Source organism: Strix aluco, chromosome 34 (assembly GCF_031877795.1).
Source record: "Strix aluco isolate bStrAlu1 chromosome 34, bStrAlu1.hap1, whole genome shotgun sequence".
Taxonomy (NCBI): Eukaryota; Metazoa; Chordata; class Aves; order Strigiformes; family Strigidae; genus Strix; species Strix aluco.
In genome coordinates, this window is record NC_133964.1 from 346,074 (window position 1) to 369,867 (window position 23,794).

At 50.6% G+C, this 23,794-nt stretch overlaps 1 protein-coding gene and 1 pseudogene across 1 annotated transcript; both read left to right on the top strand.

The window, feature by feature from the left end:
- Nucleotides 1–353: 353 nt before the first annotated feature.
- LOC141917126 (olfactory receptor 14A16-like) lies at nt 354–1,464 on the top strand (annotated as a pseudogene).
- A 12,573-nt stretch (nt 1,465–14,037) lies between these two features.
- Nucleotides 14,038–15,054, top strand: LOC141917139 (olfactory receptor 14A16-like). Its single transcript, XM_074810231.1, has one exon. It carries the CDS (start codon nt 14,095–14,097, stop codon nt 15,052–15,054), a length of 960 nt encoding a protein of 319 aa, XP_074666332.1. The 5' UTR covers nt 14,038–14,094.
- Nucleotides 15,055–23,794: the final 8,740 nt, after the last annotated feature.

A 23,794-nucleotide genomic window follows, 5' to 3' on the forward strand; every position in this document is an offset into this window, starting at 1 on the left:
ATTATCCTCCAGCAGAGATTAGTGTAATAAGCACAGGGCACCTATGTGGTGACCAGCACGTCACTTGTGGGCAGAGCAGCTCTCCTGACTCTGCACGAGGGTACAGGGATCGCTTTTGTTGATCAGGGCTCCCCCGGGTTCCGTCTGAAAGCAATGCGGGAGATGTCTTCTGCTTCTTCAAAGAAAGTGCCCTCACTCAGCAGCACGAACCTGAGCTCATAAAAAGGAGTTAAATGAAACTCCCCCAAAGAAAAAGAAGTCATTTTGAGGGGATGTTTAGGATTGACTCAAAGAAATCTGTCCTAACTTGTCAATGTTTTCTTTCAACAGTCCCCCATGCCCAGGGAGAACAAATGTCCAACAGCAGCTCCATCACTGAGTTCCTGCTCCTGGCATTCACAGACATACGGGAGCTGCAGCTCTTGCACTTCTGGCTCTTCCTGGGCATCTACCTGGCTGCCCTCCTGGGCAACGGCCTCATCATCACCGCCATCGCCTGTGACCACCACCTGCACACCCCCATGTACTTCTTCCTCCTCAACCTCTCCCTCCTCGACCTGGGCTCCATCTCCACCACTCTCCCTAAAGCCATGGACAATTCCCTCTGGGACACCAGGAACATCTCCTACTTGGGATGTGCTGCCCAGGTCTTTTTTTATTTTTTCTGTGCTACAGCAGAGCTTTCTCTCCTCACCATCATGTCCTACGACCGCTACGTTGCCATCTGCAAACCCCTGCACTATGGGACCCTCCTGGGCAGCAGAGATTGTGTCCACATGGCAGCAGCTGCCTGGGGCACTGGGTTCCTCAATTCTCTCCTGCACACTGTGAACACATTTTCACTACCACTCTGCCAAGGCAACACCCTGGACCAGTTCTTCTGTGAAATCCCCCAGATCCTCAAGCTCTCCTGCTCACACTCCTACCTCAGGGAAGTTGGGCTTATCATGGTTAGTGCCTGTTTAGGTTTTGGGTGTTTTGTTTTCATTGTGGTGTCCTATGTGCAGATCTTCAGGGCCGTGCTGAGGATCCCCTCTGAGCAGGGACGGCACAAAGCCTTTTCCACGTGCCTCCCTCACCTGGCCGTGGTCTCCCTCTTTGTCAGCACTGGCACATTTGCCTACCTGAAGCCCCCTTCTGTCTCCTCCCCATCCCTGGACCTGGTGGTGTCATTTCTGTACTCAGTGGTGCCTCCGACAGTGAACCCCCTCATCTACAGCATGAGGAACCAGGAGATCAAGGATGCCCTGAGGAAACTGACTGGACATTTTTCAGCAGCCTTAGACTCTTGTTTCTCTACAAATTACTCCCACTGTATGACAACCTAAGCATGTCTTTCATTCTTTATATAGTTATTTTTTATTTTTTCCTTTTGTGATTATGTGTTCTAGAAAGAAATTCCATTAGTCTTTCCCTCCTACATCAGTATTCTCCCGTTTTGTCAGACCCATGGCCATTGTGTAAAAGAGGAGCCAGGCACTCTGTGTCCTTAAGCAAAATAAATGCACCCACAAACTGTTCTGGCATCCATCCGTAGTAGGGCAGGAAGAAATGGGGAATGAAATCACCTTTCTGCCTTTACTGCCTCAGTCTTCTGGTACTATTCTGAGGCGATGGGATGGCACGGAGTTTCTGCAGACTCTTCAGGATCTGCTGGAGAGGAGAGCAGGGGATTCAGGGTGCCCCTGACCTCCTTTTTCTTGTGCCATGGGTGCCTCAGATCTCTGGGGTTAACCCCTCTGTGTCCCCGAGGAGCTGCTGAGCCCCCCTTCAGAGGGGCTGAGGCTGTGGGGTGAGTGCCCAGAGCACCCTGCAGTGGGCACTGCCTTGGGACCAGCCCAGACTGGGCTTTGCTGGGGAGAGAGGAGGAGAGTGGGCAGGGGAGGTGGGAGAGCTTGGAGGGAGCTGGGCTGGGATGGAAATTACTGGGGACAGAAAACCACCAGCATATAACTTGCACTGCGTGACCACACAGGTTGAGGACTCAGACCAGGGCATTTGTGGTGCAGAGCCAGGGCTTGTGGAAGGGATCAAAGACATGCAGGTGCAGGAGAGAAGAAGCTGGTCTGTGCCCTTGGTGGCATGGACAGACCAGGAAGGTGGCCCAGGGCCTTCATCACCCGCCAGCCTCTCTCATTGTCCATTTCCAGCACTGGCTGCTCACCCCAGGGCTATGGGCGAGTCTTTCTGCGAGACCATCTCCATCCTCCTGCTGCTCTCAGTGCCTGGATGGGGGCAATGGCCAGCCCTGCCCGGCCTCTCTCCTGGCCCAGACCCCAGCAGGCCCTGGAACAAGGCTGTCTGCAAAGATCAGCATGGGACACGGCTGGGTCTGGGCAGGGGTCAGATGATGGGGGAGCTTCCAAAGTGGCATGGCCATGGGGAGAAGAGGCAATGAGGACTGTTTTAGGGATTTTGTTGGGGAATCTTTCAAATATCAGATATCAAATGGAGGAGGTGATTGGGAAAATCCAGCACGGATTTACCAAGGGCAAATTATGTCAATGTAACCTGATCACCCTCTTCTACTAAATAACATCTTCTGTTGACATGGGGAGAGAAGTGGATGTTGTTTCCCTGGACTTCAGCAAAGCCTTCAACACTGCTTCCTACAGCCTTCTGCTGGAAAAACAGGAAAGATACAGATTGGAGGGGTGCTCTGCGAGATGGGTAGGAAATTGGCTAACAGGCTGCACTCAGAGGGTGGCGAACAATGTTTTTTACTCAGGCTGGAGGCTGCTAAAAATCTTGATCCCCCAGGAAATCATACTGGGCCCCATTCTGTTCAACATCTTCCTAACTTATCTGGAGGACGGGGTTGAAATCACCCTCAAAAAGTTTGCTACAACACCACACTGATGGTGAGGTGGACACGTCGGAAGGCAGAGCCATCTTACAGAGAGACCTGGACAGGCTGGAAGAATGGTCCTGCAAGAACAGGGTGAAGTTTAACAAAGGGGTTTAGCCTGAAGTTTGGCAAAGTCCTGCCCTTGGGTGGGAATAACTAAAGAGCCCAGCACAGGCCAGGATCTGTGTGGCTGGGAGCAGCCTTGCTGAAAGGGGCCTGTTCCTGGGGGACACCAAGCTGAAGATGAGCCAGCAGTGTGCCGCTGCAGCACCAATGGCAAACAGGCTCCTGGGCTGCATCTGCAGGGGCGTTACTAGCAGAGACAGGGACTGTATCATCCCACTCTGCTCAGCGCTTGTCAGGCTCCACCTGGAGTACTGTGTCTAGTTCTGGTCCCCACGATTAATGAAAGACGTGGACAGACTGGAGATAGTCCAAAGGAGTGAGAACAATCATTCACTGGAAGAAACTCCCCAAGGGATGTGGTGGTGTCCCCATCACTGAAGGTTTTCAAGAAGCAATTGCCCAGGGTTCTAGATAATCTCAAGTAGGCTCCCTTTGTACCAGATGACCTGTCGAGGTCCCTTCCAACCTGGGCTGGTCTATGAGTCTAGGATTCTATGAATATCTCCATCATTTAAAAGTGCTAAACTGACCAGGTCCCAGGAGAGTCAGTCCCCTGTGCTGCCCCACCATGCCCCAGTATTTCCCATTGGCCTCCAGGTAGGGTAAGACTCCTTCCCCACTGCACTCTAAGCCTCATCATCCAACTTGTATGTTACCCATCTATTTGTCAACCCATCCAGACTGTAACGGCTTAACTTGGGTACAAGAATATTGAGGGAGACCATGTCCAAAGTCTTCCTGGAGATACATGACACCCACTGTTCTTCCCTCGTCCACAAAATCAGTCACTTCATCAAGAAGTCAATCAGGCAGGTGAGGCATGATTTACGCTTGGGAAGTCCATGCTGACTGCGTTTGGACATGTTTCTCTCTTTTAGGAGCCCAGAAATGTCACCCAAGTGGACTGTTATACCACATACTTGATTTCTCTGATCTTTCACATATTTGCAACTGTCCAGGATACAATGACCATTTCTAAAGTCACTTTTCCAGATGCAGACTGTCTAGGCAAAAGCCCTTTCCATTATTCTCTGCTTTTACCCTCCCCTTACTTTTTCATTCAGATATCTTTCACGGATGCACTTGCTGCTTTGAAACCAGGAGTTAAAACTTTGCTTAGCTTTCAATAGCCAATAGTTTACTCCTCATGAAACTTTAACTTGCTTTACTTTTCTTTGCTCACAATTATGAAAAAGAATCTGTGTCCATGTGCAGCCAGTTCTCTAAGGAAAGCAGGTGGGAGCTGGTGCAGAGGGACTGTAACCTCCAACAAGGAGAAGTTCCAGGAGGGCAATAAGAGAAATGTTGCGGTTGGGGAGGTGCAGGGGAAGGTTGTGCATTCTATGTCAGACCTCAAGGAACTGATTTTCCACCTCTCCAGAGGTCCTTAGGAGAGACCCTGCATCAGTATCTATTGGAGAATGCTGACATCACCTCTTCTCTACACTGAAAAGTAACAAAATACACCCTTGAAAATAAAACCTCATTTTATTTGAAGCTCTTTGAAATACTCATCCATAACTACACGAGGAAACTGCTCCAATTATTTGTACAAGTCTTGAAGACTTAAAGAAAAGTACAGGAAGAGACATGGCTCCTTAGGGCTTGTTTTATTTTAATGAGCCCCTGGTGTATTTGACCCTCAGGTACTGAGAGGAGATTACTCGAACCTCTCAAGGCTTGATATAAAAAGCAAAACCTGAAGTACCTTGAAGCATCATGGAGTCCCACTGAGGACCATGACCAGAAAAGCCTCCCCAAAGTCTCGTTAGGACAGATAATTGGAGGCCATGATTGCAGGTAGGCAAAGGGAAGTGCAGGCAGCTCAGGTGCTGGGAAAAGCCGGGGTTTGTTTGATGAAGCAGAAAGGTGAAGCCCTGACCCCCAGCCCCTGGGAAGGCAGATCGTGTCCTTCACGCATTGCTCAGGGCTCTTCTGGGGCCAGTGGGATGTGGGGTGGGTGATGCTGAGTGAAGGACAATGGTTTGACAGTCCCCAGCCTTATGAGGGGTGTGCAAGGGGGCAATAAGCCCCCCTGAAAGCCTTTGGACAACATGTCCCCTCATAGGCCTTGGTGCCAGAGACGATGGCTGTACCCAAGGGGGCAAAGACTTGGGTTCTCTTGCTGACTCCCAGCCTTGCCAGCGCCCTTTGCCATCTCCACCACAGGTTGTCCTACGCTGTCCCACAGCTGCTCCTGTTTCCCTTCAGGCCGTAGACACCCACCTCGCTTCCTCACCTTGCTCTGCCCCTGGCATTTCCACACCTTCACTGACGTCTGGCCACACTCACACTCTGTTCCTTGAATCACAGAGACATGGACTGATCTCATCTGCCTTCTGGATGACTTCTTGTGCCACAGCACGACCCTTGGGGTGACATTTCTTCCTTTCGTGCTCAGTCTCCACCTTCCAAACTGCACTGTGTGACAATGTTTCTCCCTCCTGCCATTTCCCACAACTTTCTGGAAACAACCCTTCAAGCAGGGAACCCAACCCCTCCACCTTCTTGTGGCCTTTCACCTGACCAGACAGAAGTCACCTCACCATGATCTCCCAGGGCTGCTGGCTGTACAGCTTCTTGGGTAAAAACAGCCAAACCCTGTGCCTGCTGCTCTCCTGTCATGTTCTCAGGCAGAAGAAACATGACAACCCAAATCTAAGCCCCCTTCCTGGAGTGAGCCTGGGCCCTTGGGCAGAGGGGATGACACAGTTGATGTGCCACCCGGGTGCATTCTGCTGGCCTGGCAGAGGCGCTGGCAGAGGGGAGCTTAAAAGCACCTCTCCCAGCCCTGAGTCAAGGGCTGACCTACCAGCTGTGACCTCACAGTCCCTTTCTCAGCCATGGTCCTGCTGTGGCCTATCACCTCCACAGGCACAAGTGACCTCACAGCCCCCTTCACAGCCATTGGCTTCCTGCTGGATTAGGAGTTCTGAGACACAACTGACCACATGATGCTGTACCCAAACATCTCCAGTCCCTGAGCAGATAGAAGTCAGCTTGTTTCATCAGATTTATCTGATGGATTTCCTGCCAAGGTTTGGAGTAGAGAAACATTCCTCTGAGGAACTGCTGTATTTATACTGGTGTATTTCATATCTCTATTTCTGCTTCTCTCTTTTTTCTTCTTCCTCTGTCTATCCTGTCTTCAAAGAGCTCTCCAAGGGAAAGATTCATTGAATCACAGAGTAACACAGGTCGGAAGAGACCCCTCAACCCCATGGTACTGGCTCTGGCTGGGATGGAGTGAACTTCCCCCATAGCACCCCCTATCCTGCTCTGCTTCGTACTCATGGCTCCAACGGTGTTGATCACACTCCAGTGGTTTGGCTGTTACTCAGCAGTGTTCGTACTACAGGAAGGCTGTCTCTCCAAACCCCCCAGAAGCTGGTACCCTCCGGGGGGGCAAGTGGCTGTGAGGGGACATAAATGGGAAGCTGACCTGAATTGACCAAAGGCATATTCCACAGCATATGGCATCATGCTCAGCAATAACAGCTGAGAGAAAGGAGTGCTGAGAGGAGGGCGTGACCTTCATTATTAAGATATTATTCTTCCAAAGCACCCACTACATGTACTGAATTCTTACCTCCCAGGAGGTGGCTGGACATTGTCTGCTGATGGGAAGTTGAGAATAATCATAAAATCATTCAATCATGGAATGGTTTGGTTTGGAAGGGACCTTAAAGATTATTGGTCAGGGACACCTTCCCCTAGACCAGGTTGCTAAAAGCCCCATCCAACCTGGCCTTGAACCGTTCCAGGGAGGGGGCAACCTGTTCCAGTTTCTGACCACACACAAATTAAAAGGTTTCTTCCTAATATCTAATCTTAATCTCCCCTCTTTCAGCTGAAAACCTTTAACCCTTGTCCTATCCCTCCACTCCCTGATAAAGAGTCCCTCCCCAGCTTTCCTGTAGCCCCCCTGAAGTACTGGAAGGCTGTTATAAGGCCTCCCCAGAGCATTCTCTTCTCCAGGCTGAACACCCCCAACTCTCTCAGCCTGTTGTCACAGGGGATGTGTTCCAGCACCCTGATCATCTTCATGGCCTCCTCTGGACCTGCTCAAGCAGGTCTGTGTCCTTCTGATGTTGGGGGCCCCCAGAACTGGACACAGTACTATGGATGGGGTCACACAAGAACATAGTAGAGGGGAAGAATCCCCTCCCTTGACCTGCTGGCCACCCTTCTTTAATGCAGCCCAGGATACAGTTGGCTTTCTGAGCTGTGAGTGCACATGGCTGACTCACAGCCAGTTTTCCCTCAAAGTCCTTCTCCGCAGGGCTGCTCTCAATCCACTCATCATCCAGGCTGTATTTGTGCTTGGGATTGGCCTGAACTATAAGCAGGACCTTGAACTTGGACATGTTGAACTTCATGAGGTTTGCGTAGGTCCAGCTCTCCAGCCTGTCCAGGTTCCTCTAGATAGCACATCCCTTCCCTCCAGCATGGAGACCGCACCACACAGCTCGGTGTTGCTGGAGAGTTTGCTGAAGCTGCACCCAGTCCCACTGCCCATGTCACCAACAAAGATCATAAACAGCGCCGATACCAACACCGACCCCTGAGGAACGCCACTCATCACCACTTTCCTTTCGAAAATCGAGCCAGTGATCTCAATCTTTGAGTCAGACTGTCCAGCCAATTCCTTCTCCACCGAGTGGTTCATCTGTCAGATCCATTTCTCTCTAATTTATAGACAAGGATCTCATGTGGGAGAGTGTCAAATCCTTTTCACAAGTCCAGGTAGATGACATCAGTTGCTCTTCCAACTGTTCTGTGGGGGGCAGCAACTGGCAAGACCGTTGTGTGTGTGCATGTCACATTGGTGTGTATGTCGGTGGGTGTAACCAGTAGTGAACATCAAACGAGAGTAACCAGTGAGTACAAGAGGCCAGGAAGCCTGGTATTTTTGATAGCGTAAGTCTAGACTGGACACTAGAGAGCCCAGAGGGTTTGCAAGTAGCTACTGTAACAGTAAGTTGGTCGAAATCACCTCCTGGAGAAACTGTGGGGTCTTGGGAGTCAGCTGAGAGCTGAGGCGTCAACATGAGAGGAAAGAAAATCATGGGCAAAATTGTGGTGGGCAGATGTCTGGTCCAGACCTCCTGACCATGAAGAGGAAGTAGATGAGGCCTTAAGACAATTTCACCCTGGCAATGGCACAGGCTGTGAGTTGCCTGACTGGGAGAAGCCCCGTGGGAAAGGTCTTGGTGGGTTGGGCAGGAGGCAGCCATGTGCCCTGGCAGCAAGGGAGGGCAGCTGCCCCCCGGGGCTTGATGGCCAGGAGTGCGGCCAGGAGATCAAGAGAGGGCATTGTCCAGGTTACTGCATCTGGATTTCAGACCCCCAGGACAGGAATGATGTTGGCAAGCTGGAGGGGGTTTGGTGAACAGCCCCCGAGATGGGCCATGTCTGGAACCCTTTTCCTGTGAGGAGAGGCTGAGGGAGCTGGGCTTGTTCAGCCTGGAGAAGGGAGGGCTGAGGGGCACCTCAGTGCAGCCTGGCAGCACCTCCGAGGAGGCCATAAAGAATAGAGAACTAGGCTCTGCACCATGGTGCATGTTCAGAGGATGGAAGGTGAGTGTTGGGTGAAAGAGGGGATGTTCAATCTGGAGATAAGGAAAAGATTTTTCACCCATCTCGGGGCTAATCCTGAGCATGGTGGCCATGAACCCTGCCTGCCCTTCTGTCTGCCATGGTTGGTCAGGTCAGAATAACAGAGGTGCCCCCAGAATCAGAACCTAGGTGGGCCTCTTCCACCTGCCTCACCCCTTCCTCTCCCCAAGGATGTTGGAGTGATGTCATAATCATACCCAATCCAGCCAGATCCCATTGACCTACCTCTCCCCTTCCTCTCTGTCCCTGTCTTGTCTCTGCTGGGATGAGTGGTTTTGTGAAGAATGTCTTGTCGCCAAATAGCTGGGGCCAGCTGCTGGCCAACCAGGATCCTGTAACAGGAGTGGACTCACAATCAACATCACAATTTATGTTGCCTTTGCCCGTCTCTCCCCATCCGCTCCCTTGACTCCTCATAGTTGCTGGACCCCACGTTCAACAGCCAAACCCAGCCCCTTCATTGGCCTTTCCCTCTCCCCTGCCCCACGGGTTGCCAGAGCCAGGGGGGGACGTGTCGCGTTCAGGCTTTGCAATGCTCATGCAGAATTATTGCAATAAAGTCGGTGCTGAGATCAGACTCAGTGCTGTGGAGCAGACCCCAGCAAGAAATAACAGCGTTCAACAGGAGATCTGCAGTGGTGGCCACCACTTTGGTTTTGCAAGGGGGCTTCTGTCCATTCACTAAAAGGATCTGCTACTACCAAGATGCACTTGGTGTTTCAAGCTGTCACTGGCAGAGCTCCCACCAAATCAATCTGCCGTTGTGGCCGTGGGCCTCCACTCTGTTGGTGCTGGTCTGGGGCTTTTACTCCAGTGTAATCTGCACTGGTCACGGCACAAGACAGACAGCTCCTACCCCAGAGATCTACATCCTTCTTCGTGTTAGGCCAGCACTCACTGTCCTTCACTCTGCTCAGAGTGTTTGCCTCAGCTCATGGAGGAGCTTGATGAGATTCTCCTTCAATATTCTGAGGCACAAGCCAATGCTTATTGCCTTCCGCATCCACAGCATAATAAATATTCCTTTCCTTTGATATGTGGATTGACCTGATGGGTCTGTTCACATGACTGCCTTGAATTATTCCCTGGTTGGAAGGTGACATTTTCCCAAATTGGGTCAAGATGATGGGCTCTGTCACAGGCATTTGACGTTGTTTTTTCTGCAGTAATTCAGCCTGAGTTTACCCCAGATGACCCAAGAGTGTTCTTGGATGCTCCTGTGCCTGCTAATAACAGGGCCAAGTTTCTCGGGTTCCCAATGGCCTCTTCATCTGTGGGTCATCCCCAAGAATCTGCTGGCAAGGGTACCAGGATCCATGGTGTCACCCACAGGAACCTGGGCCTTCCCAGTAGAACCTATGGGTCTTGACCAAGACTTACTCTTGAGTTCCCAGACTGCAGGGAATGCATTGCATTTATTGTCACTGGTGTTAGTGACTATATGCTGCTCTGCTAGAAACTGAGCTGCCTTCCTGATTTCTCAAGCCCATTTTGTAAAATCTGTAATTCCATTTCTAAATCCTGTACTTGTCTGACATCTAACTCCAGCTTTTTATTTTGTAAGCAGAGCCTATGTCTGTGGGCCCTGCTATCTTCCTCTCTTTTGATTAAGTTGGTGTCTTAATTTGGGAAATTCTTCAGCATCATGTGACATGGAATTCTTCCAGGCATGTTCCTCATCAGGCCAGAGCCTACTCTCCTGAAGTCCTGCTCTTGGCCTTGTTCCCTTCTCTCAGGAGCCTCAACTCTACTTTCCCACCCCTGATTGTTACATCCCTGACCAGGTCTTCCTTGTTTCTAAGTCTGATTTCCTGCAGGACACCTCCCCTCACTGACTATTCAGTCACCCTTGTTGGTATGATGTTGGCAATTAAATCCAAAAATCTTCTGGATGGTTTTCACTTGGGTATGTTGCCCCTTCACCAAATTTTGGGATAGTTTAGGTCTGCTATGAGGACCAGGGCTTTTTCTAGTTGAATCAAGAATGTCCATCTATTTCCTCTTCCTCATCAGGGGTCCGTAGCAGACATCCACCCACCACAATGTTGCCCATGACCCTTCAGCTCTCAGCTGACTCATCGTCCATCCCCAGGCAGAGCTCCACACATTCCTGCTGCTCTCTCCCATAAAGGGCAACTTCCCCTCTGGGTCCAGCCCCATGGCCTTGTCAGTACCAGACCGCCAGATTGGAGAGACATGGATTTGATTGATGGACCACTCAGAGATAAGGAACTGGCTGGGCAGTCACAGTCCAAGGCTTGTGGTCAGTGGCTCAATGTCCAGGTGACAAGTGGCATCCTCAGGGGTCAGTTTTGGGACCGGCTTTGTTAAATGTCTTTGTTGGTAACGTGGACAGTGGGATTGAGTGCACACTCAGCAAGTTTGTCAATGACACCGAGCTGTGTGGTGCAGTTGACACGCTGGAGGGAAGGGATGTTCCATCCAGATGGACCTGGACAGGATGGAGAGCTGGACTTATGTAAACCTCATGAAGATCAACAGGGCCAAGTGCAAGGTCCTGCACATGGATCGGGGTAATCTTAAGCACAAACAGAGACTGGGCAAAGAGTGGTTTGAGAGCCCTGGGGAGAAGGACTTGGGAGTGTTGGTCAATGGAAAACTGACTGTGAGCCAGCAACATGCACCTGCAGCCCAAGAAGCCAACCATTTCCTGGGCTGCATCAAGAGAAATGTGGCCAGGAGGTTGAGGGAGGAGGTTCTGTCCCTCTACTCCATTCTCGTGAGACCCCACCTTGTACACTGTGTCCAGCTCTGGGGCCCCCAGCGTCAGAATGACATGGACCTTCTCAGACAGGTCCAGAAGAGGCCACAAGGATAATCAGGGGGCTGGAGCACCTCCCTTATGAGGACAGGCTGAGGGAGTTGGGATTGTTCATCCCAGAGGAGAGAAACCTCCAGGGAGACCTTCTGGAGGCCTTCAAGTACTTAAAGGAGGCCTAGAGAAAAGATGGGAAGGGATGCTTTATCAGGGAGTGTAGGGATAGGATGAGGGGAAACTGCTTTAAACTGAAAGGGGGAGATTTAGATCATTTATAAGGAAGATATTCTTTTCTGTGGGGGTGGAAAGACATAGGAACACATTGGCCAGTAAAATTGTGGATGCCCCCTCCCTGGACATTCTCCAAGCAAACTGTTTCAGTCTCTCAGCACCCTCATTGTAAAACATTTCTTCCTTATAACAAATCTAAATCTAACCTCTTTCGGTTTAAAACTGTTGCCCCTTGTCCTGCCATTACAGGTGCTGGTAAAAAGTCTCACTTTGTCTTTCCTGGACTATGACCACTATGTTTTCATCTGCAAACACCTTAGAGGGTTCCCAGACATCTCCCAAGATGGTGTTTGGAGGCCTCAAGCACATGACCAGTATAGAGAGGCTGAACACTCCAGGCTCACTGGTGTGGAGACTCCAGACAGAATAAGAGTAACCTGAGAGTGCTTGAAGAGAGGTTTCAGAGATGGTGGAGTTTTATTTCATAGTGGAAAAAAGCATGAGAATAAAATAACACCAGAAAGAGCAGCTGGGGAAGTCCAGGCTGTACACAGGGACAAAAAGTATTCATTCCAAGGCCAGGGCTGCAGTGTAACAGATCACCCAGAAGGAGTCTGGATCAGTGCAAGGCTTTTGGAAGATTTCAAAAACCAAAACCCAACATTTCAAGGAAGAGCCAGGGAAGACGGTGAGATATCAGTAAAGGAAGGAAGATGCTCAGGCAAGAGCAAGGTGGGACAGCTGGGTGGGTGATTACAGCATTCAGGGAAAGAGGTTGTACCTCTGCCTGCAACACCATAGCACTGTCACCTGTGGTGGAGGTGAAGAGGGTTGTAGAAAAGCTGAAAGTCCTCAACTGGGTCACCCTCTTCCTGACTTTGGCCATGGCTGGTGTTTCTGCCACTGATGCCTATGAGGAGGCACAGTCCCCTGCAACACTGGGGCCTCATTGCCCCCTTGTCCCTACTCAGGAGCCTGGCAGGTGCACATCTCCATCGCCCACTGCCCCAGGAAGAGCCCTGAGCAATGGGTGAGGGACAGGATCTGCCTTCCCAGGGGCTGGGGGTCACAGCTTGGCCCCTTGGTTAATGGGGTCAGGGCTTGGCCCTTTGGCTTCATGAAACACATGCAGGTTTCCTCAGCATCAGAGCCACCTTTGCTTTGCTTTTCCCTACCTGCCATCACTGCCTCCACATTTCTGCTCTAAGTGGAGCCTGGGGAGGCTTTGTCAACAGTGTCCCTCAGTGGGACCCATTAAAGCCACAAGAAACTTTGAAGTTTGAATCTAACTTTGACTTCTTCAGAGGTTTCTTCAGCAGCTTCTCAGTGTTGGGCTCATGGACTCATCACCAAACCCACCTGAGGGGTCATTAAAATGCCTTGGGCTGGTCCTGTGCTGTGGAGCTGGGCTGGGATCCTGGAACGGGGGGAGCTCAGAGCAAGTGGGTAGCACTGCAGATAGACAGCTCTGCCCAGGAGCAGCTCCTCTGCAAAGCGCAGCAGGGCTGAGGGCACTGCCTGCAGGCACCGAGGGCAGAGGAGCTGGGCACAGAGAGGGGAAAGGCAGACGGCAGTGGCAGGATGCTGAGAGCTCACTGGAGGAGAAATCTTCACAGCAGTTAACATGGTAAGTGTCCTCTTGTTTTACTGGGTGGGCAGTGGGAGATGAGAATTTATTTCTCCTTTCTGGAGCAGGCACTAAGACCCCAGGTCTCGTTAGCACTTGTCTGAGCCTCTCCTGAGCCCCTGCACACACAGAGATGCCCCTGGGCAAGGCCCTGATGCCAGGAGGGGTCTGCAGGGCAGAGCTGAGCGGACAGGGGGTGGGATGGGGGCTGTGAGCACTGACAGGGAGGAGACGTGGGAACAGAGAAGCAGCTCCTGGTTGTAACAGCTCCAGGCAATAGAGACATGGGCAGAGAGCAGGAGGGAGCTGTTACTGGAAACAGCTTGGGAGGAGGAATTCAGGAACCTCCCTGCCATCCCCTGCAGTGCAGACACCTACTCCAGAGGAAACCCCTGGTCTCTTCTCCCACCCAGCAGAGCCTGACCCTCTGTCACTCTCTTGCCTCCTCACAGCAGCTCTGTGGCATTTCTCCATATTTTCCCTTCTGCCTCTGCTCCCCGTGTTGGTATCACCGGACTCTCTGGGATGGGGTGGGGTTCAGCTGTGAGCAATACCTGTGGGCACTGCCACGCAGATGTTTTCATGGGAGTAAAATCTCCATGTGCCCTCACAATCTGCAGGCTCAGGGTGATACAAATGAGCCAGTTCACCCTTCAGGTCTCCCCATCTTTAGGACATTCGACTCTTTCCCAGTGGGGTCCTGCTGGACTGCAGCCTGTCCTCCAGAAGGGCACAGCTCTCCCAGGGCATCTCTGTGTTATCCAGCAGCGTCATGAGAAACTGAATAGAGAGAAATTAGAAATCTGTCCTAACTTATTGATGCTTTTTCCTCTGTGACCAGGCCCTCATACCGTGAGGGACCAAATGTCCAACAGCAGCTCCATCACTGAGTTCCTCCTCCTGGCATTCGCAGACACACGGGAGCTGCAGCTCTTGCACTTCTGGCTCTTCCTGGGCATCTACCTGGCTGCCCTCCTGGGCAACGGCCTCATCATCACCACCATCGCCTGTGACCACCATCTGCACACCCCCATGTACTTCTTCCTCCTCAACCTCTCCCTCCTCGACCTGGGCTCCACCTCCACCACTCTCCCCAAAGCCATGGACAATTCCCTCTGGGACAACAGGGACATCTCCTACTCAGGATGTGCTGCCCAGGTCTTTATATTTGTCTTCTTGATCACAGTAGAATTTTATCTCCTCACCATCATGTCTTACGACCGCTATGTTGCCATCTGCAAACCCCTGCACTACGAGACCCTCCTGGGCAGCAGAGCTTGTGTCCACATGGCAGTAGCTGCCTGGGGCACTGGGTTGCTCAATTCTCTCTTGTACACAGCCAACATATTTTCAATGCCGTTCTGCCAAGGCAATGCTGTGGACCAGTTCTTCTGTGAAATCTCCCAGATCCTCAAGCTCTCCTGCTCACACTCCTACCTCAGGGAAGTTGGGCTTATTATGTTTAGTGCCTGTTTAGGTTTTGGATGTTTTGTTTTCATTGTGGTGTCCTATGTGCAGATCTTGAGGGCTGTGCTGAGGATCCCCTCTGAGCAGGGACGGCACAAAGCCTTTTCCACGTGCCTCCCTCACCTGGCCGTGGTCTCCCTCTTTGTCAGCACTGGCACATTTGCCTACCTGAAGCCCCCTTCTGTCTCCTCCCCATCCCTGGACCTGGTGGTGTCATTTCTGTACTCAGTGGTGCCTCCGACAGTGAACCCCCTCATCTACAGCATGAGGAACCAGGAGCTTAAAGAAACATTGAAGAAGCTGATTCAATCACTGTTTCTCAGCACCATTAACCTGCCCATGTCTCTTCAGAAGTGATTTCACATTCATTATTGGAACCTCCTGCACTTTGGGCATTTGATCTGTCATAGTCATGTTTGTCCATGTCTGCACCCACTCCACTTCCCCAGAGGCATGAACCAGCCTGTCTGGCCCAGGGGTCTGTTCTCATGTGTCTGGCACGATGGTACAGCTGGCCTCCCATGTGACATCTTTGTAAAAAAAGGGCATTTCCTCAATGTCTGGAGTTTGGGCTCTTCTTCCAAAGCTGAGGTCAGGCTGAAGAAATTGCCCCCACAAGGCCAATCTTCTGTGTTTGGTTCTCTAAGGGAGAAGGACATGGGTCAAGGTGTTAAGGAATGGGCCTGAGCTGAGTCTTCACCCGTGGGTGCCCAGTTCCCCTGGAGATGGTGAATGATCACAGGGATCTGCCTGGGACTGTCACCCCGTGGCTTTCAGGCACCACAGCCCACTCGTTCTGCAGAGCAGCACCACCAGCTCAGGGCCCTGTGGAGAGCAGAGGGACAGGGTAGGAGTGACAGGTCAGGCCAGCATGGAAACATTTCAGTGGTGAAAGGCTCTCTGGGGGCAGGGACATCCCCCGAGAAGAACAAAGAATCAGCACTGTGTTTCCATGGGGAAATCAATGATCAAGGGAAACGTATTTCTGAATGGGCCAGCTTGGGGCAAGTTTCTCTATTATTGGGGCAACTGGAGAAGTCTAAGAAGCCTCTGGGACAGGAGAATTTTTACTGGGAGGAGGCTGGCACAGAGGAGCTTACTGGGAGTGGACAATAAGGATCCCTTGGAGACAGAAGCAGGGGACAGAAGGGAGAGACTGGTCTCCATCTCCTCATGCCATGGCTGGCCCTCAGCCCTGGGGCTGATGGGGAGGCTGAGAGACCTCTCATTTCTTCCTTTGCTCCCCACACTTGCATGGACCTCAGGAAACATCCATGAGCCTGTAGGATGCACAAACTTCCTGTGCTGAGGTCCCATCGCTGCAGGGAAAGCAGAAGGGTTTGTGGGACACATGGGAGTGTAGGGAGAGAGAAGTGTGTGTGTGGCAGTGTGTGTGTAAAAGGCAGGAAGAAGATGGGAATTAGCAGGGGGTGGGAGTGCATCACATTGAGGTGAAATATGTTGAGATTTGATTTTGAGACAGCATAAGAAGGAGTATGTGCAGTTCAGTGCTGGGACATGGGGCTAAATAGAGCATTCAAGTGAACCTGGGGGCTGGGACATCTTTAGCGACTGAAGAGAATTATCAGGGCTTTGGAAGAAGCTGCACAGGTTATGGGGATCTCACAGCCATTGTAGGACCACAGAAAATGACAGTTTTGTGTTTGAAGACAGTGAGGACAGAGAGTCATCAGTAAATGTTGGGACACTATAGGGACAGAGTGAGGTGGGGAAGCAGGGGTGGTGTTTAAAATCTGCAGAGAAACAAGCACAGGCATAGGAAAGTGTGGGACAGCCTGTGGTGGGGATGGACCCTTGGTTGAGGCTGGGACCCCCCAACAGAAATTAAAACCTTGTCTTTTCAACTATGGCTGCTGTCGCTTCCACTGAGGACCCTGACAGAACACCAGTTCCTACAGCCACAGCACGTTGTTGCCTCCTCCCCCACCCTCCACAGAGCCTGGGGGGGGAGTCCTACTGCTGTCCTGCATTGACATCACACCCCCCTGCATCTCACTGCCCCCAGGAAGAGCCCTGAGCATCCCAGGAGGGAAAGGATCCCCGTTCCCAGGGGATGGGGCTCAGGGCTTGAACATCCTGTTGATGAAACCCATCAAGGCCTTTCACAGTCCCCTGAACATTTGATTTGCAACCTGTAAGCAGTGCCTCTGACTTCCTGCTTCCCCTAAACCCACGGACAGGAACCTTGTCTCCTCATTCCCTCCCTGGCCTCTTCAGTGATGGCCCTCGCTGGGGATCACTGACACCCTCAGAAACTTGGAGGTTTGCTGCTGACTTTCCCTTCTCTAGAGGCCACTTCAATCCCTTTTCTGCACCTGCAGTTCAGGAACTTGGCACCAGAGGGCTCATCAACACGCAAATCCCCCTGACAAGCCAAGTCTCTGGGCATCACTTAATTCCTCACTTCTGAAATGTTTAATTTAAGAGGTTTCAGGTGTGCAGGCAAAGTGAAAAGTTTTCAGTCCTACATGTCAGTAAGAAACAATTTCTTCTTTTTCCACTACTCCTTGTTTTTCTGCTCACACATGAAGTGACATCAGCAAACTCCAATGGATATTGATCCTGAGCATCTGCTGATAGAGGCTGAACATGTCGGGAAGCCAAGACCCTCTATGTCAGACACTCTCTGGGCAATCTTTGTCCCTGCCTCCAGCTCCACATTTCTCTCATCAGCCCCCTGGGACTTCCAGCACCTTTTTCCTATCTGACCTTTTTCCACAACAGGCTGTAGCTGCATCTTTCAGCCCATTGACACCAACTCCCACCCGCTGTACTTGGAAAACGACGTGCACGCAGATGCAGAATGATGGTTAATTGCCAGAAAGCTAAATCAACAGAAGGCATGGTTAAATAAAAAATAAAATACACTCCTCTGCTGTGATATTAAGTCCACCTTACCTCCTCCAAAGGCCACTTTCCACAGTGGTGGTGGCCTTAGACTAAAGGAAATCACATTTTTTGTAAAGCAGTGACCCAAAGAACCCCCCAAAGCACCCCCTGCCCCAGACTCTGTCCATATTCACTCACAGACACTCACACCCTGAAGTCATGAGCCCATCTGCGTCCCACCCCTTCCCATTCCCATCTGCAAACCCATCTGTTAAACAGGACTGGACTCAGGATTGGCCCCTGGGGTTCACCACTGGTGCCCTGCTCCCAAGGGGATTTTGTGCTCTTGGCCATGGCCTTCTGGATCCGGCCATTCACCCTGTTTCCAGTCCACCTCACTCACGCCTATCAGGGTGTGACGGGATGCAGCGTGAAAAGAATTGTTAATATGGAGGTGAAACACCTTCCCTGCTCTGCCCTCATCCACCAGCCGAGGCATCTCATTGCTGTGGTGGGTTAACCGTGGCTAATGACCAAACTGCCACCCAGCTGCTGGCTCACTGCCTCTCCCACCCCAGCGGGATCGGGGAGAAAATACAAAGAATGGGAATGAGAAAGCTGCTGGGTGGGGACAAGGACAGAGAGATCTGCGGGCAAGACTTGACTTTGAGGGAAATTAACTCAATTCATCAACAGTTAAACCAGAGATTTAATTATGAATTCAGGTAATGGGGGAAAAAAGAGAAACATTAAAACACTTTTCCTCTCCCCTGTCCCAGGTTCAGCTTCACTCCTTCACTCCAGGCTTCTCTCCCCCATCGCCAGTAGCCAAGGGGAATTTGGGATTGAGGGTCACAGCCACTACATAACAGTTCTTCTCTGTACTCCTTTGTGTCCCACAGTTTTTCTCTGCTCTGCCACTGGTCCTCCATGGGCTGCAGGGAAGAACTGCTCCACCATGTAACACCTCCTACTCTTTTTCCAACATTGGTGTTCCTCCTATTGTTTGTCAAAGCGTTTGTTCCCTCCACCTCTACCTGTCTGATGTTTTCTGCCCTTTCTTGAATGTTTCACAGAGGCACAACCAGTTTTGCTGATGGGCTGATCTGTGTCCTGCCTTGAGACCATTGTGGGGCTGGAAACAGATCTGTCTGGCACAGGGCAACCCCTGGCCTCGTCCCACAGAGCCACCCTTGCAGCCCCTCCAGCTACCAACCCCTTGTCACATACACCCCATACAGTCACCTGCTGTGGAAAGGGCAGGTGCAAAACATTGACATTTTTTTTTCTGACCTGTGTTTTCCTTTCTTGTTCTCTGTTGACAATTCTGAAACAACTTCCTGTGAGTGTGTGTGCAGCCAGTTGTCTGAATAGAGCAGGTGGGAATTGGTGCAAATGAGCTGCAACCTTCAGCTACAGACAGAAAGACTGGATCTGAAAAAGCCCAGGGGCTGAGAAGAGAGACCTCAGTGGTGGGGACACAGTGACAAAGGTTGGCCATAGTGCGTGTGACCTCACTGAGCTTGCTATTCCTGCCTGCTTTTTCAGACTCCATCAGGGCAAACACAGAGTCAGTATAAATTGGAGAATGCAGGTATTTCTTGTTCTGGAAGGTGAAAACTGAACAAAATAGCAACAAATTTTAAAACTTCTTTAACATGTAAATCTTTATTTTTTAGGCTATACTCTGGAAATATCTCTATTTGCAGGGATTGAAGAATTAATAAAAAATATGCACAGAGGTGTTGCCTTTTAGAGCACACAGCTGTCTCCACCACAAGCTGTCCTACAGTGTCTTGCATCTCTGTCTGTTCCTCAACAGGCTGTAGACACTGACACAACCACCCCAACTCTCTCTCACCCTAGCATCTCCCCTCCTTTACTGATGTCTCTCTGTCATTGCTGCCTTTGTGGCTCCAGCAGGTTCCAAGGAGCCCTGTCAGCTCTCCTTCATCCAAGGGTGCATTGCTGAGAGGCTGCTGAAGCTTGTCCAACCCTTGGAATGTTACCCCAGCTGCTCTTCCACACGAGCACCACTGATACTGCCCCAGGAGACCTGGAAAGTGTCAAGCATGATGACATGACTCTGGAAACCATGTTCAAAGGCATTTGGGCACAGGTGATCTTTGTCTCAGTCCTGCTGGGGAGAGGAAAACGTTTGAGAAGGGAACAGACCCTGCAAGTAGACAATCGGTTGTGCCACTGGTGTTAGTAATGGGTTCCTATGACCTTGAGACCCTTCCTGAGGAAGAGATGGGATTCACCTGATGAAGTGAAACAAAAATACTTTTGCTAAGAGACTGGGCAATCTGCTAAGATGACTTTAAGCTAAAAGGGTGGATGAAAGGAGACAATGACCAATAAACATATGAGGAGGTGGTGGACAGTCTTTCAGGGAAAGGATCTTGTATGATGAGATTAGAAGGGAGATGGTAATAAACAAAAGAGAGCTCAGGAGTGATACAGAGAAATTATTACTTGTTTTAAGACTTATTTACTTATAGAAAACTGCTTAGCAACTTATTTACTTACTTCTAGCAAGTTATAGTATTACTTATAGTATTTTTTAATATTGCTAAGAATCCTGCTGGCCCAGACTGTTCTGTGGAATTTTACCAAGGACTCCTGTGTTCATCAAAACAAAGCAGTTTACTGTAAAAATCTACCAAGAACTGCAGTGTTCAGCAAAATATCATGTTTTTGACCTTCAGGAACAGATGTGCTCTAACTAGTTGGGCCTCGGTAATGAGTAAAGATAGACATATACGGATTGTAAAAGTTTCATTGGCTCCCTTAAAAAAGATAGGATGAGTAAACCAGCTGAAAAACATTTTTGATGTTCAAGAAATTGTCTAAGAGAATCTGCGCATGCTCCGGGGAAAAAACAAGGTGAGAAAGACTACGAGCCTTCCTCCCAAAGACCCCCGAAGACGATCACCAGGAGGCAATGCGCAGGTGCAAAGAGAACACAAACTGCTGACACCAGCCTCTAGAACTCACCCAGCCTTACTCATGCATATGTATGTTTGTGTTATGTGATCAATGAATATGTATATCCACACTCGATAAGTTTTTGGTAAAATGTGTGGTGGGTGTGCAAGCTTTGTGGAGAAATCCCCTTGCACCCCGGCTGGAATAAAACATATAGCTGTATAACTCTATTTTGAGTTGTACAGTCTTTTTGCGTGAATCAGGAGGAAACACCTCAAACATATGCACTTAAAGAAGGAGATGCCCACAGGACAGCAGGATGGAAATGCTCTCCTGCCCCTTCTGAGAGATCAGCATGACTGGACACCTCTTTTGAGAGATTGCACAGTAATTCTCACAGTGTGGAGAGCAAACAAGAGGAATTAGATGTCCGTGTGCAGTCACAGAGCTCTAGTCTCATTTGGATAACAAAGATGTGGGGCATTGCTGACACCACTGGAGAGCTGCGATGGATGGGTGCTGGCGTTTTAGAAGGACAGGCTGAGAAGGCGAGGGAGGGGAGTTGTCCTGCCCATGAGAGAGCAGTGGGAATGCATGGAGCTTTGCTTGGGAAGAGGTGATGTGTCAGCTGAGAAGCAATGGATTAGTGGGCAGAGCTACAGGGGCTACACTGCAGTGAGTATCTGCTATAGGGAATCAGGGTGGTTTGGGAAGAAGCAGATGAGGCATCTTCAGATGTTCACAGGCCCGGCTCCTCATGGGGACTTGAAACCCCCTGATCTCTGCCAGAGGGGAAACACAGCAGGGAACAAGCTGTCAAGAGGGTTTCTCCAGGGTAACAATGATAACTTCACAAATATTGAGACATGGGGCTGGGAAAGCCAGAGCCCATCTGGGGTTGAACCTGGGAAGGGATGTGAAGGGCAACAAGAAAGGATTGTAGAAGCACAGCAAAGCTGAAGGCTTTGGGAATAGCTGGAGGCTAGGGAAAATCTGGGAATCTGCTGAATGGGGCAGGGGTCCTGGTGACACAGGACAAGGAAAAGACTGAGGGACTTGGTGGTAAGAGCAGCCTTCAGGAACCCCAGGACCTGCGACCAGGGGGAAAATCTGGAGTAAGGAAGACTTATCATTGGAGGAGGTGTGTTAAATTAGACAAACTGGAAATGAACAAGGTCTTGAGGCCTGACAGGATTCACCCATGAGTGCTGAGGACTCTAGCTCATTTCACTGCAATGGCACTACTGATTTTTTAACAGTCTTGGGGATCAGGAGATATTCCTGAGGTCTGGAAGAAAGAAATGTCAGCCCCATGTTCAAGAAAGACAAGAAGGAGGATCTGGGGAGCCAGTCAGTCCTTCTGCCTTAGAATCCTGTTGACAAAGTTTGTTCAGTGGAAACAGACATGCATTTAGAAATGGCTGAACGGCTAAATGCAGAGGGCTGTGGTCATGGGCACAAAGTCCATCTAGAGTACAGTTTCTAGTGGTGTGCCTCAGGAATCAATAGTGCATCCAAGAGTGTTTAAATTCCTCATTCTGTGACCTAGATGATGGGACTGAGTGCACCCTCCAGAAACTTGAGGATGACACAACATTAGGGAGGAGAAGTGAATGCACCAGGTAGTGTCACTGCCATTGAGAGGGACCTGGACAGGCTGGTGAACTGGGCTGAGCAGAACCTCACAGAGGTCAACCAAGAGAAATGCAAAATCCTTCCCCTGTTGTAAGAGTCGGTCAGAAGATCAGCATTGTCTCAACATTGTCATCAGGGACATGGACAGTGAGGGACCCGACAACGGCCTGTTTGGAGCGTAGTTGCCGATCCCTGCAGTGGAATGTGGTGCAAAGGCTCCTGAATGCAGAACTGTGTGGCACAGCCAGTGCTGTGCTGTTCTCCTGAGCACTGACCCATGTGGTGCAGGCAGTGCAGTGCTGTTCTTTGGTGCCTGAGCCGTGCAGTACAAAGAGTGTTGTGCTATTGTTCAGTACCTGGGCCTAGCCGGAGCTGTTAGTGATAATTGCATAGCCATTGTCAAAAAGATGGATCGCGACTGTTGCCATAACATCGATGAAGAAATCATGAACCTCAGATGAACTTTGCTTCATTATAATACTGAAACACACCTCCTGGTTAGAAGGTTACCCGCCTCCAAGACTGACCACACCTCGGACACTCCCCCCTGCGCACGCGCGATGGCCTCGCTTGAGAAGGGCGGAGACCCCTGAGGCAGAGGTGGAGCAAAGTGTGTTACTGAGCATAAAAGATGACTTCTGGACAACGAAAATGGGAAGCTTCCCCACCAAGGACCACGACGATCGACGACGCAGCATCAGCTGGACCCGGGACCATTAGGACGTCGTGAGATCAGCGATGGTAGCTATAACCTCTCTCCCTCTTCTCTCTAAACTTAACTTTACTTTTCTCCTTTCTTTCACCCATCTCTAACTATCATGTGCCTCTTCACAGGCAACACAATAAAGTTTCACTGTTTGATTACTGCTATCCCCTTTGGTGTTGGTCACCTTAATTTTGCACTTTCGAGATCGTAGCAAACGAACCATCATGAGTCCACCGAGTAGACCGTGACACCTGTGGAGGAATAAAAGCAAGAACCCGTACGTGCTGGTGTCTGAGTGACTGGAAGGCAGCTTTGTGAGGAAGGACCAGGTGGACAACAAGCTGAACACGAGCCAGCAATGCATGCTTGTGGCAAAGGTGGCCACCAGCCTCCTGTGCTGCATTAGGAAGAGTGCTGCTGGAGGTGGGGGCAGTTATCCTGCCCCTCCACTCAGCACTGGTGAGACCACTTCTGGAGTGTTGAGGCCAGTGCAGGGCTCCCCAGTATGGGAGAGACATGGACTTGCTGCAGGAAGCCCATGTTAGGGCCAGTGGAGATTATTAAGTGTCTAGAGCATCTCTCCAGAGTTCCCTGAAAGAGCTGGGACTGTTTAGCCTGGAGACAATAAGGCTATAAGGGAGACAATAAGGGGGATCTCATCATTGTGCACAAATATTTGAAGGGAGGGTGTAGGAATCACAGAATCACAGACTGGTTGAGGTTGGAAGGGGACCTCTAGAGATCATCTGGCCCAACTCCCTCCTCAAGCAGGGCCACCGGAGCTGGTTACCCAGAACTGTGTCCAGAGAGCTTTTAAATGGCTCCAAGGATGCAGAGCCCAGAACTTCCCTGGGTAACCTGTGCCAGTGTTTGGCCACAGTGAAAAAGCATTTCCTGATGTTCCCAGAGAATCCCCTGTGTTCCCTCGTGTGCCCACTGCCTCTGGTCCTGTTACTGAGCACCACTGAAAAGAGC

Coding starts and splice junctions, on each gene's coding strand:
- LOC141917139 (XM_074810231.1), top strand. CDS start 14,095: ATGTCCAACAGCAGCTCCATCACTGAGTTCCTCCTCCTGGCATTCGCA.